General features: G+C 41.2%; 2 protein-coding genes across 2 annotated transcripts; both read left to right on the top strand.

Annotated features, from left to right (window-relative positions):
* Positions 1–1,008: 1,008 nt before the first annotated feature.
* LOC140889947 (uncharacterized) lies at positions 1,009–1,551 on the top strand. The gene has a single exon (XM_073297693.1). It carries the CDS (start codon positions 1,009–1,011, stop codon positions 1,549–1,551), a length of 543 nt encoding a protein of 180 aa, XP_073153794.1.
* A 146-nt stretch (positions 1,552–1,697) lies between these two features.
* On the top strand, positions 1,698–2,910 carry LOC140889946 (uncharacterized). The gene is made up of 3 exons (XM_073297692.1): positions 1,698–1,878; positions 2,114–2,688; positions 2,839–2,910. Exons 1-3 carry the CDS (start codon positions 1,698–1,700, stop codon positions 2,908–2,910), a joined length of 828 nt encoding a protein of 275 aa, XP_073153793.1.
* Positions 2,911–12,565: the final 9,655 nt, after the last annotated feature.

The raw sequence follows: 12,565 nt of genomic DNA, 5'->3' as shown, positions 1-12,565 counted from the left end.
GCACATGTCATATTCAAGCACTCATTCTTTTTACATGTTCATCATTTTAAGCTTAGGGGCACGAACAATTATTTTGTTACGCATTATTTTAAATTTTGTGTGTGCTTATATCTATGTAGTACTCGTTATCCCCCCCTCCCCCCCCCCCATATTCTTGTTCAGTATTTTAGACTCACTCCACTTTTTCCTACTTTCAGGTGAGGCCGAATTTCAGTGGACCGAGGGGTAGGATCCCCAGGGTGAGGTTCCCGGAGGCACATGCCTGTGACCGTGGCTCCTTCTAGTTTCCGCTGATGTTATTTTTGTTTTCGTGATTGTAATAAATAACACTTTCTACTCCTTCGCTTTACTTGTAGCATGATGTGTTTTCCCTGCATAAATACTTTTGGCATGTATCTTATTTACTCATATTCTGTCTGGAGTGGGATCCAGTGGTTTTAGTACTTATGTTTTGGATTTGGATGGATGGTTTGGATGTTATGTTTTAAATATTTTAACTGCTGTCTGCGTCAGGTGGTTTGTTCTAAAAACAAACAGGTCATGCCGAAATTTTAATAAAATTTTTGACAACCCACGTATTTATTCCTTTAATTTATTCGATTGGTAGTTAGTTGTTTCAGTTGGTATCAGATTACGGTCTTGGTTTGGGCTGTGCCAACTACCGGATGCCGAAACTCGAAGGGATCTCGCTCCAAAGTCTGTAAGACTCAAGTTTCATTGTTGTTATTTGTTTAAGATCATTTCTGCTAATTCTTAAAATTTTTGATCATGTAAAAGTTTAAAGAAAATCATTTCCTTAAGGCATGAAATTTGAATGTGGGAATTTGAACTTGCGTACAGATGGCCACTTGTCGTGGACGTGCTCTGTAGCCGCCAACTCCTCCTCCGCAACCTCCACCAGCTGCGGATGTTGGGACGTAGGTACTTGCTGGATTAGCCCGTATCCTAGAGCGTCATGTGGATGCTCCGAGGGCTGGACTTGGGACTGTTTACGAGCAGTTTAGGAATATGAATCCGAAGGACTTTGCTGGCACCACTGTTCCACTGGTAGCGGAGGGATGGATCCGTTCGCTTGAGGTGATCTTCTGCTATATGCAGTTGGGAGATCCGGATCGAGTCCGATGTGCTGTCTTCCACCTTCACGATGATGCCGCCCTCTGGTGGGAGGGAGTTGAGAAGACAGTGGACACGACTACCCTACCCTGGGCCGAGTTTAGGAGGCTTTTCTTTGAAAAGTATTTTAATGCGGATGTGAGGGCCCGTTTGAAGATGGAGTTTTTGAGCCTACGACAGGGAGACCTATCAGTGGCTGAGTTTGTGGTGAAATTTGAGCGAGGTTGCCACTTTGTGCCTTTGATTGGGGACGATGAGGCGGAGAAGCTCCAGCACTTCATTGTTGGGCTACGACCCACTATTCGACGAAATGTACTCATGGCGGAGCCAGCTGACTATGCTTCGGCGCTCAGACGAGCTTTGAGGTCTGAGCAGACTTTGAGGGACATCAGCGCTGAGGCGCAGAGTAAGAGGCCGCTACCATCTCATGGTTCATAGCAGCAGCATGGGAAGAGGCCATTCACTGGGTCACAGCATCAGCAGGGACCCTTTAGACCTCAGGGGCATCTAGCCCATAGGCCCCAGGGACATCATGTTCAGCAACCCCAGGGTCAGCAGGCACCGAGACCCGCTCCTCCCAAGGTATGGCCCCGAAGTGCAATCGTGCTCATCATGGACAGTGTCTGGCAGGTGTCGGAGTCTGTTATCAGTGCAAGAAGCCAGGACACGTGGTTTCAGATTCTTCATTGCGCAAGATGCCGACTCAGGGGAGAGTTTATGTGATGCAGGTCGAGGAGGCTGACCCTGATACCACGCTCATCACAGGTAATATTTAGAGCATTTAATTAAGGGTGATTTAATTGATTCATGGATGCAATTTTTGATTATCAGCTTTTTTTTTTGGGGAATATAAACTTATTAGGTTGCATGCTTTGCGTTAATTGGTTGTGTTGAAATGAATAATTCTGATTATGGGAACTCGTTGACTTAGAATGAACCTAAGTAGGACTTGTCTTATTTGCTTCCAATCTTTTTGTGGATGTAATCACCTTTAATGCAGGTAGAATATTAGTAGCCGGAGTAACCACTAGAGCTTTGCTAGATTCAGGGGCTACTCATTCTTTTATTTGGGAGACCTTTGCCCGTAAGCGGGGTATTGAGTACAAAGAGCTGTTTGGTGGTTTCACAGTGACTATCCCATCAGGGGAAGAGATGTCCACGAGGAATATAGCGAAGAATCTTGAGCTTCTATTGCAAGGGCAATCAGTGAATGCAGATTTGATAGTGTTGCCCATGCCTGAGTTCGATTTGATACTTGGGATGGATTGGATGATGAATAATGTTGTAGTGATCGACTTTCAACAGAGATCAGTGTTGGTCAGACCAGAGGGAGAGGAACCATTTTGGTTTGAGGCTACAAGGGGTTCGAGGAGGACTCAGATTATATCTTTCATGCAAGCTAAGCAGTTGGTGCATGATGGATGTGAGGCATTCTTGGCCAGTGTATCCTTGACGGAGTTGCCAGTACGTCCAGACGTTTCAGATGTGGATGTCGTCAGGGATTTTGAGGATGTATTTCCAAGCGATGTTGCAGGCATTACGCCTGATAAAGAAGTTGAGTTCACTATCGACTTGGTACCCGGTACTGTGCTAATATCTAAGGCACCATATAGGTTGGCTCCTACGGAAATGAAAGAACTGAAAGAGCAGATTCAAGAGTTGCTTGACAAGGGGTTCATACGCCCTAGTTTCTCTCCGTGGGGCGCACTGGTACTCTTTGTGAAGAAGAAAGATGAGAGTCTAAGGTTGTGCATAGACTACCGAGAATTGAATGGAGTGACGGTAAAGAACAAGTAACCACTTCCCAGAATTAAGGATCTCTTTGATCAGTTGCAAGGAGCCTCTGTATTTTCGAAGATTGATCTCCATTCCGGCTATCACTAGTTGAAATTCAAGGAGGCAGATGTGTTCAAGACAGCTTTTAGGACTCGTTATGGCCACTACGAGTTTCTTGTGATGCCGTTCGGTTTGACGAACGCGCCCGCGGTCTTCATGGATCTTATGAACCGCGTGTTCCAGCCATATTTGGACCAGTTTTTCATTGTTTTCATTGATGATATCCTCATTTACTCAAAAGATAAAGTAGAGCATTCGCAACATTTGAGGACAGTTCTTGAGGTACTCCGAGAGCAAAAGTTGTTTGCTAAGTTCAAAAAATGTGAGTTATGTCTGGAGAGAGTAGCAATCTTGGGCCATATCATTTCCGAGAGCAGTGTTGAGGTAGACCCCTCCAAATTTAAGCAGTTAAGGAGTGGTCAGTACCTAGAAACGCATCGGATATTTGCAGCTTTCTCGGATTGGCCGGTTATTACAGGAAGTTTATCAAGGGCTTTTCATTCATTGCGGTGCCCTTAACAGCATTGACTAAGAAGAATGCTAAGTTTGTTTGAAGCCCAAAGTGCCAAGAGAGCTTTGATGTGTTGAAAGAGGCACTTACGTCGGCACCAGTGTTAGCCATGCCATCAGGACAAGGTGATTTCGTGGTTTACACTGATGCTTCCAAGTTGGGATTGGGAGCAGTTCTTATGCAACGGGATATGGTCATTGCTTATGCTTCTAGGAAGTTGAAGGAGCATGAGAGGAACTACCCTACTCATGATTTGGAATTGGTAGCTGTGGTTTTTGCACTCAAGATTTGGAGGCACTATCTCTATGAAGAGAAGTGTAAGATATTCATCGACCATAAAAGCCTCAAATACTTATTCACTCAGAAGAAGTTGAACATGAGGCAACAGAGATGGTTAGAGTTGGTAAAAGACTATGACTGCGACATTAGTTACCATCCGGGCAAGCCTAATGTTGTTGCCGATGCATTGAGTAGAAATACAGCAGTGATTGCTTCTTTGACGGTGTCTAGACCATTGCAGGATGAGATTCAAAGATTTGGACTAGAGTTCTATGCCGAGGGTAGAGCTCCCAAATTTTCAGCTTTGACAGTGCAGACTACATTATTTGATCGTATCAGAGTTGCTCAAGCAGTTGATGAGCAATTGAGTAAGTGGAGACAGAGAGCTGACGAGAGAGAGAGTGGGTTGTATTTAGTGGTAGATGGGATTGTGAGGTTTAGAGGTCGACTTTGGGTGCCCACAGGTGATTCTCTGCAAGTTACTATCATGGCAGAGGCACATACATCGCCGTACTCTATTCACCAGGCAGTACAAAGATGTATCGGGACCTTCAGCAATTATATTGGTGGCCGGGCATGAAGCGTGATATAGCCCGCTTTGTATCAGAGTGCTTGACATGCCAGCAGGTCAAAGCAGAACATCAGAGACCTGCGGGATTGCTTAAGCCATTTCCTATTCCTGAGTGGAAATGGGAGAATATTACCATGGATTTCTTTGTTGGCTTGCCAAGGACAGTGAGACGTTCGAATGCTATTTGGGTTATTGTCGACCGTCTCACTAAGTCGGCGCACTTTTTGCCAGTAAGGACGAATTTCTCTATGACTCAATATGGGGAGTTGTATATCCGGGAGATAGTCAGGCTACATGGTATCCCTGTTTCCATAGTGTCTGATAGAGATCCGCGGTTTACTTTGTCTTTTTGGAAGAGTCTTCACTCAGCTTTGGGGACGAAGCTTTTGTTTAGCACTGTCTTTCACCCCCAGATAGATGGAAAGTTCGAGAGGGTGATCCAGATTCTAGAGGATCTTTTGAGATCCTGCGTCTTGGACTTTCATGATAGTTGGGAGTCGAGGTTACCATTGGTGAAATTTGCTTATAACAACATATTTCAGGCCACCATTGGTATGGCGCCTTACAAGGCACTCTATGGGAGACCATGTAGATCACCGGTATTGTGGACCGAGGTTGGAGAGAAGGCAGAGTTTGGACCAGAGATTGTTCAGCAGACTACCGAGGTTGTAGCTAAGATCCGTGAGAGGATGAGAACTGCACAGAGCAGACAGAAGAGTTATGGTGATCACAGGAGGAGAGAATTGGAGTTCTCAGTAGGAGATCATGTGTTCGTCCGAGTAGCACGGATGAAGGGTTTTATGAGATTTGGGAAGAAAGGAAAATTGGCACCGAGATTCATAGGACCCTTTGAGGTATTGGATAGAGTAGGGACACTGGCCTATAGGGTGGCCTTGCCGGCTAACCTTGACGGAGTCCATAATGTCTTCCACGTGTCGATGCTGAGGAAGTACATCTCGAATCCATACCATGTGCTCAGTTTGGAACCTTTTCAGTTATCCCCTCACATGACTTATGAGGAAATGCCCATTCGGATTTTGGAAAGACAGGAGAGGAGACTCCGTAAGTCGATTCCGATTGTCAAAGTGAGATGGCAGAACCATCCGGATAAAGAGACCACTTGGGAAGAAGAAGCAGATATAAGGACTCGCTATCCAGAACTCTTTGGTAAGTCTTGAATTTTGAGGACGAAATTCCATATTAGGGAGGGAGGAATTGTGACGGCTAGAATTTCTTAATTTAAGTTTCATGCCTAAATCAGTCTTTAAGATTTTATGATTTTTTTAATTATTTTAATTTTATGTGTTAATTGGCTAGATAATCATCTTTTCCGCGCATTTAGACATACTTTTAAATTTTTGTGAAAATTAACATTTTTAAACTTCCGGGATAGTAAAAATCCAAATTTAATATATTTTTTTAAATTAGAAATTTGATTTTGTATTTTATTTAGTGCCAATTAAATTCCTAAATTCAGGTTCCTAAGATTAAATGGCATTTTTAGAGTGTGTAGTATTTTTTTCCTTCAATTTATTTAACTCTTAGAAAATCCCCACTAAAATGCATAACCCTAGCTTCTAATGTGTACACACACACACACACTAACACCTAGAACACACACACACACCGCACGATATACTCACCTTGCCCCCAAGTCCCTCGCTGCTTCTTCTTCTTCTTCTTCTTTGATTTCCCGTTCTTTTCTTCATTTTTTTTGGGCAAGAACCTTTTAGGTGGTAGGGGTGAGCTGATGCACTGCTGATTGAGCTTGATTTTCCCCTCCATTCCAGCTCCTACGATCGGCTTAGCTCTTTGGGCCGTTACATTCGATTTTTTTTTCCTTGTGCTTGAAAGTCAAGGATAATGGCTTCCTTGCTTCATAGTGTAGCTTATTTATGTGTGTTCATTGGGTGTTAGATCATATGCATTTCATTTCTTTGAAAAACTTGCAAGATTTCGTGCCCTGTATATTTTTTTGTTTCTCGGCTCAACCATGTAGTTTAAATTTCGAAATGCATTTGATTTAATCATGCTCATATGTGAAAAAAAATGAACGATTTTAAAGCCTTGAAATGAAATTGTAATCATGTTAGCCATTTTTCGAAAATTCAGAAATTTTCTTGGTTAGTATATTCGAATTTTGTGTATTTTGATTGTTGGTGGATTGGTTTGGTGATTTAGGAGCTAACACGTGTGATATGTAGTTCACGTGGTAGCGTTAGATTGAATGAAATTGAAATATGGTCTTGGATGGGGAAATTCGAAACTGCCAGCTTCTTAGGAATTAGTTTTGGTTGAATTTGGGTTATGTTAAATTCTCAAGAGTTTTGGGGAATCTTATAAGTTGGTTAGTGATGCTAAGACAATGGCTTAGGGTTGAGGTCAAATGGACATGTCTGGATTGGATTTGAGAGGTTGAACTTGAGCAGATTTCGTGGACTTAGGGGCTGTCCAGAACCGTGAGTTCATAACAGGGTTAGAGGCTGGTTTAGGTGAAGGGCTCGGGGCTAGTGATACCTTAGGATGTTAGGGAAACGACATTTCGAACGGAGTTCAATTTGGTGGAGTTTTCCCTAAGTTTCAGTGGACCGAGGGGCAGGATCCCCACGGTGAGGTTCCCGGAGGCACAGGCCTGTGACCATGGATCCTTCAAGTTTCCTCTGACATTATTTCTGTTTGAATGCTTGTAATAAATAACAATTTATAATCCTTCGCTTTATGATAAGTGTGTTGAGTATTCATTATTTTGTGCTATTTTTATATTTATTTCGCATGCATTTATTTTATTTTCGTGAGTTTTATTAGTGTTTTATTTTATGTGCATGTATTATACTCTCCTGGTTGAATTTTGTAGGAAAATGGAGTTTTTTTAAGAAGCAACTGTGCGGAAGACTCGCGCGTGCATAGTGTTAAGTTCCAGAAGCACAAACATCAAGGCGCGCGCGTGCGAGCTTTAGCCTCGCGTGTGCGCAGAAGGATTTTCCTGAGAGTTCTGGGGAAGCCGGGCGCGGGTGAGCTTCGGCCTCGCGTGGGCGCGAGATGGTTACGAAGCCATTGCTTAATTGAACCGTGCGCGCGCGTGTTCGGGAATGTGTGATGTTCGAGAATTTCTGGGTCAAGGAGGATTCTAATTGGCGCGGACCCTATAAATAGAAGTTTTATGATCTTTTTGAAGACATTTTGTCTTTTTGATTACACATGAAGGCTGACGGCGGCTGCCTGAACAATTCTACAGTTTTTCTTCTACTTTCGTATTTTTCTAGTTTATGGTTTTAGACTTTGTTTGATTAATTATGTTTATTAGTAAGTAGTAGTTTTTCTTCGATCAAGGCCATGTGATTGGGCCAGACAATTTATATAGAAAACTTGATTTGTTTATTTGAGATTTTCAGACTTGATTTGATTTTATTGGTTATCGAATTTATATTTGTCTTGTGAATTTTCTGGCCAGTTATTTGCTTGCATGTTAATTGATTCCAATTCGACAGAGGAGGTTTCGATTTTGATCACTTCGATATTCAACATAGTGTAAAACTGACTAGAAATAGAATTCGGTTTCATTATGCGGTTTGGGTGTAAACTAAATTTTCACAGTTATTCATGCATTCAAATTTGATTAGAACTAAGAAAGATTAATCCGTCAAAATTTGAATAGGTTAGATTTTTCTAGAAATAGTCCTTTGAACAAATTAGAAAAATTCTCGTGAATTAAGATTAAGTCTGATGTCTTAGATCGACTGCTTGTTACATGAATTGTCTGGTACCTACGTGAGTCGTTGATCGAGATTTTCCCAAATTTGAGTTAAATCCAAATTTTCCTACTGCGCTTTAGTTAATTTAATTTTATTTGCATTTTTAATTATTAGTTTAAAATCTGAATCACTTTTATTTATTGGTCTAGATTAAGTAGGAATAAATATATTGTGGTATTCATATTTATACAGTCCTTGTGGGTTCGACATCTCGACCTTTGTCCACTATATTATAACTTGACCTGGTACACTTGCCAGTTGATTTTTAATCATACTGATTTAGCCGGTCAAGTTTTTGGCGCCGTTGTTGGGGACTGTTTGATATCAAAATTTTTATTTTGCTTGAGATTAGTGTTGGAAAACTTTGTTCAGATCAATTAGAATTGATACCCGGTGCAGCGGAAGTATAAAAATTTATTTTATTAATATGAAACGATTACATATCTGGGTATCAAAACTTTTATGATTAAATTTGTGTAAGTAAAATAAATAATCACAATTAAATATTTTACCTTAAAATCTCGAAGCGAGATTATGGACACCAACAGAATTTAATATGCTCTTGTTGTATATCCCCGGAACTGATGAACGAACGTTTCTACAATCAGGTCCACGAATAGAAAACAAAACCCTCTGATTGACTGCACTAGAAATCAATCAGAAGTTTGCGTAGAGAATAAACAGATATGATCTGTTAATCGGGATTGTAATTTTTCACAAAAATCACAAGACCGAATTTTCTCCGAAAGGGACAGAGAATTCGAAAATCCTCTTTAATAATATAGACTGAAATTTCAAAAATTGCTAGACTGAAAAGCTTGTAATTTTCGAAAAATGCAGTCTTATTTATAGATAATTTCTAGTTATAATTGTATCAGGACTCTAACTTCTTAAAGCCCATAATCCATAACTTAAGCCCAACAAGCCAAGCATGTTGTTATAGAAATTAATATAAAATTCATCGTGACTCCGATTGATAAACTGATTTCACCAATGTGCACAGAAACCATTTTTGCATCTTTTAGAGTCAAGATAATTTTTCTGAATCCGAATTCAGTGATTTCCAAAAATGCCCATCCCTATGTCATTTTAGGAAATCTCACTCCCTTTAGTTAAGAAATCCAACTTCTCTTTCATTAAATTTAACTCTTTAAATTTAACTATCTCTACGGGATTTTAGTAATCCATTACTTTTGTAACCCTCAATGGTTCAGGAATACAGCTAGCCGTGGGCTCACAACTCCTTGTGACTCGGAACAACAATTTCCGAATTACCCATCGAATCATGGTAAGAGCGCCTAGCAACATCGCCCCATGATTCCCTAGGTATTACTGATAGTGCCTGCAAGAACCAGTAGTTTTTGGTTAGCGTACAGTACGGTCCCTTCATCCATATATCCCGATCGAATCAACAACCATTGGTATATCGAGAGTCGTTCAAGATTCGATAACTATGCATAACATCTTGGAGATCTATTAGTGACATCGCATGTGTTACTAGGATAACCCATTAACCTAAAACACATCATGTACTCTGACCTGAGATTCGTTACACTAATATCTCCTCAGATCGCGTAGGATATCCACACTCGCAAGTATGTGGTGAATCCTTGACAACAAAGCATCGACTCCTATATGTGTCGTAACTGTACCCAATCCCGACACCTGATGACCCCAATAGAGTCGGTAAATGAGTCAAAGTACAGTACTAGCATATAGAGTCTCAATGATGTTTCAAGTAATAAAGACTAATGGTGTACAACCAAAACCGCGGACTTTATCCACTCGATAAGTGATAACCACTTGGAAAGTCCGAATAGGGTAGTTCGATCATTCATCATATGAATATCCATTTGCATGCTTTGAACATCTCTATGTTCCATACCAATGAAACGTGGTACTCGCCATCACAAATGCTAGTCTCAATCTCGAGCGATCCTTATCCTTATTTGCGGACGGCTCAATTGACTAGGAACAGTTTAGAATATACAGTGACTATAAGATGTGTTTCATGATAGCCATCCCCATGTGCTACCACATCTTACATACACTATAGTATATTCAAGGTCTTTATTAAAACAACAATAGTATATCATAATATAACAATATGAAGAAAGATAAAAGTCAATGCCATTATAAAAGTGTAATTATATTAAACAAAAGATTGTTTTACATAGAGTCATAAAAGCCCTTAGCCACAAGTTGGCTAACCGGGCACCCACTCTTTCAATCTCCCACTTGCCCTAAAGCCAACTAGTCATACTACGTAATCCCATTGCTTCGCGATGTTTGTCAAACAATGGTCCTGACAAGGGCTTAGTAAGCGGATCAGCGATATTGTCTGTAGAGGCCACTCTTTCGACACTGATGTCTCCTCTTTCCACGATCTCCCGGATGATGTGGTATTTCCTCAGTACGTGTTTGAACTTCTGATGAGACCTTGGTTCCTTTGCCTGAGCAATGGCACCCGTGTTGTCACAGTACATCGGGACTGGACCAACAGCTTCAGGAATTACACCCAACTCTTGGATGAATTTTCTTATCCAAACCGCCTCTTTAGCAGCAGCTGATGCTGCAATGTATTCTGCCTCAGTGTTGGAATCCGCTGTGGTGTCCTGCTTGGAACTCTTCCAAGAGACAGCACCGCCATTGAGCACGAATACAAATCCAGAGGTTGATTTCGAGTCATCCACGTCACATTGGAAGCTAGAGTCGGTATAGCCTTCCAACTTCAATTCTCTCCCTCCATAAACCATGAAAAAAATTCTTAGTCCTTCGCAAGTACTCAAGAATATCCTTCACGGCTTTCCAATGCATTTGACCGGGATTGGCTTGGTATCTGCTCGTGACGCTCAGAGCATAGGCCACATCCGGTCTGGTAGATATCATCCCATACATGATACTACCTATGGCTGACGCATATGGCACGTGTGTCATCTTCTCTATCTCTTCGTCAGTCTTGGGATACATAGACTTGGATAGAGAAACTCCATGACACATAGGTAGATATCCTCTCTTGGACTCATCCATAGAAAACCTTTTCAATATGGTGTCGATGTAGGTTGATTGAGTGAGTCCTATTATTCTTTTAGATCTATCTCTATAGATCTGAATTCCTAGAATATAGGATGCCTCACCTAAATCCTTCATCGAGAATCTACCTGATAACCATATCTTTGTTGACTGCAACATCCCTACATCATTCCCCATGAGTAGGATGTCATCAACATAAAGTACTAAGAATGTTACCGCATTCTTAACTACTTTCTTGTACACGCATGGTTCCTCCGGGTTCTTGATAAAACCAAAATCCTTTATCGTTTCATCAAATTTCTGGTTCCAACTTCTTGATGCTTGTTTGAGACCATAGATTGATCTCTGAAGCTTGCATACCTTATGCTCGCTTCCCATGGATGTGTATCCCTCAGGCTGCGTCATATAGATCTCTTCCTTAATGTTTCCATTAAGAAATGCAGTCTTTACATCCATTTGCCATATCTCATAGTCATACCATGCTGCTATGACAATAAGGATTCTTATGGACTTGAACATTGCGACTGGTGAAAAGGTTTCATCATAGTCAACTCCTTGTCTTTGAGTATAACCTTTTGCCACCAATCGTGTCTTATAGGTCAATACCTTTCCATCAGGCCCAAGCTTTCTCTTGTAGATCCATTTGCACTCAATTGGAACAATTCCATCGGGAGGATCTACTAAATACCAAACTTGGTTAGAATGCATCGAGTCTATTTCCGATTGCATAGCTTCAAGCCATAAATTCGAATCTGCATCAGAAATTGCTTCCTTGAAGTTTCTTGGATCACATCCAATGTCGGGTTCACTTTGATCCCCTTCAAGAAGAAGACCATATCTAATAGGAGGCCTAGAAGTCCTCTCGGATCTCCTAGTAATAGGCGTGTCTTGTGATGATTCTTGAGGTGTAGGATCACTATTTTGTATCTCGGGTTCTTCTCGAATTTCTTCGAGTTCCATCATCTTGCCTTTCTTATCCAATAAGAACTCCTTCTCCAAGAAGGTGGCATTCCTTGAAACAAACACTTTTGTTTCAGCAGGATGATAGAAATAATATCCGATTGAATTTTTCGGATACCCTACAAAATAACATAAAGTGGATCGACTATCCAACTTATCTCCCACTGTCTGCTTCACGTAAGCAGGACATCCCCAAATCCTCAAGTACGAATACTTAGGAGCTTTGCCATTCCATAACTCGTATGGTGTTTTATATTTACTGCTTTAGTGTGGACGTTGTTTAACAACAATACCGTTGTTTTAAGCGCGTAGCCCCAAAACGAAGGTGGGAGCTCAGTGAAGCTCATCATGGATCGAACCATGTCTAACAAAGTTCGATTGCGACGCTCCGAAACACCATTAAGCTGAGGTGTCATAGGAGGAGTCCACTGAGAGAGAATCCCATTCTCTTTTAGATAGTCCAAAAACTCGGTACTTAAGTATTCTCCACCTCGATCCGATCGAAGTGCC

The sequence above is a fragment of the Henckelia pumila genome, chromosome 3 (assembly GCF_033568475.1).
Source record: "Henckelia pumila isolate YLH828 chromosome 3, ASM3356847v2, whole genome shotgun sequence".
Lineage (NCBI taxonomy): Eukaryota > Viridiplantae > Streptophyta > Magnoliopsida > Lamiales > Gesneriaceae > Henckelia > Henckelia pumila.
Note: the sequence above shows the minus strand (reverse complement) of the source record. Positions and strands in the feature narration are given on the sequence as shown.

Coding starts and splice junctions, on each gene's coding strand:
- LOC140889947 (XM_073297693.1), top strand. CDS start 1,009: ATGAATCCGAAGGACTTTGCTGGCACCACTGTTCCACTGGTAGCGGAG.
- LOC140889946 (XM_073297692.1), top strand. CDS start 1,698: ATGGCCCCGAAGTGCAATCGTGCTCATCATGGACAGTGTCTGGCAGGT. Junction 1,879..2,113: donor TGATACCACGCTCATCACAG/GTAATATTTAGA, acceptor CCTTTAATGCAG/GTAGAATATTAGTAGCCGGA. Junction 2,689..2,838: donor TTGAGTTCACTATCGACTTG/GTACCCGGTACT, acceptor CTCTTTGTGAAG/AAGAAAGATGAGAGTCTAAG.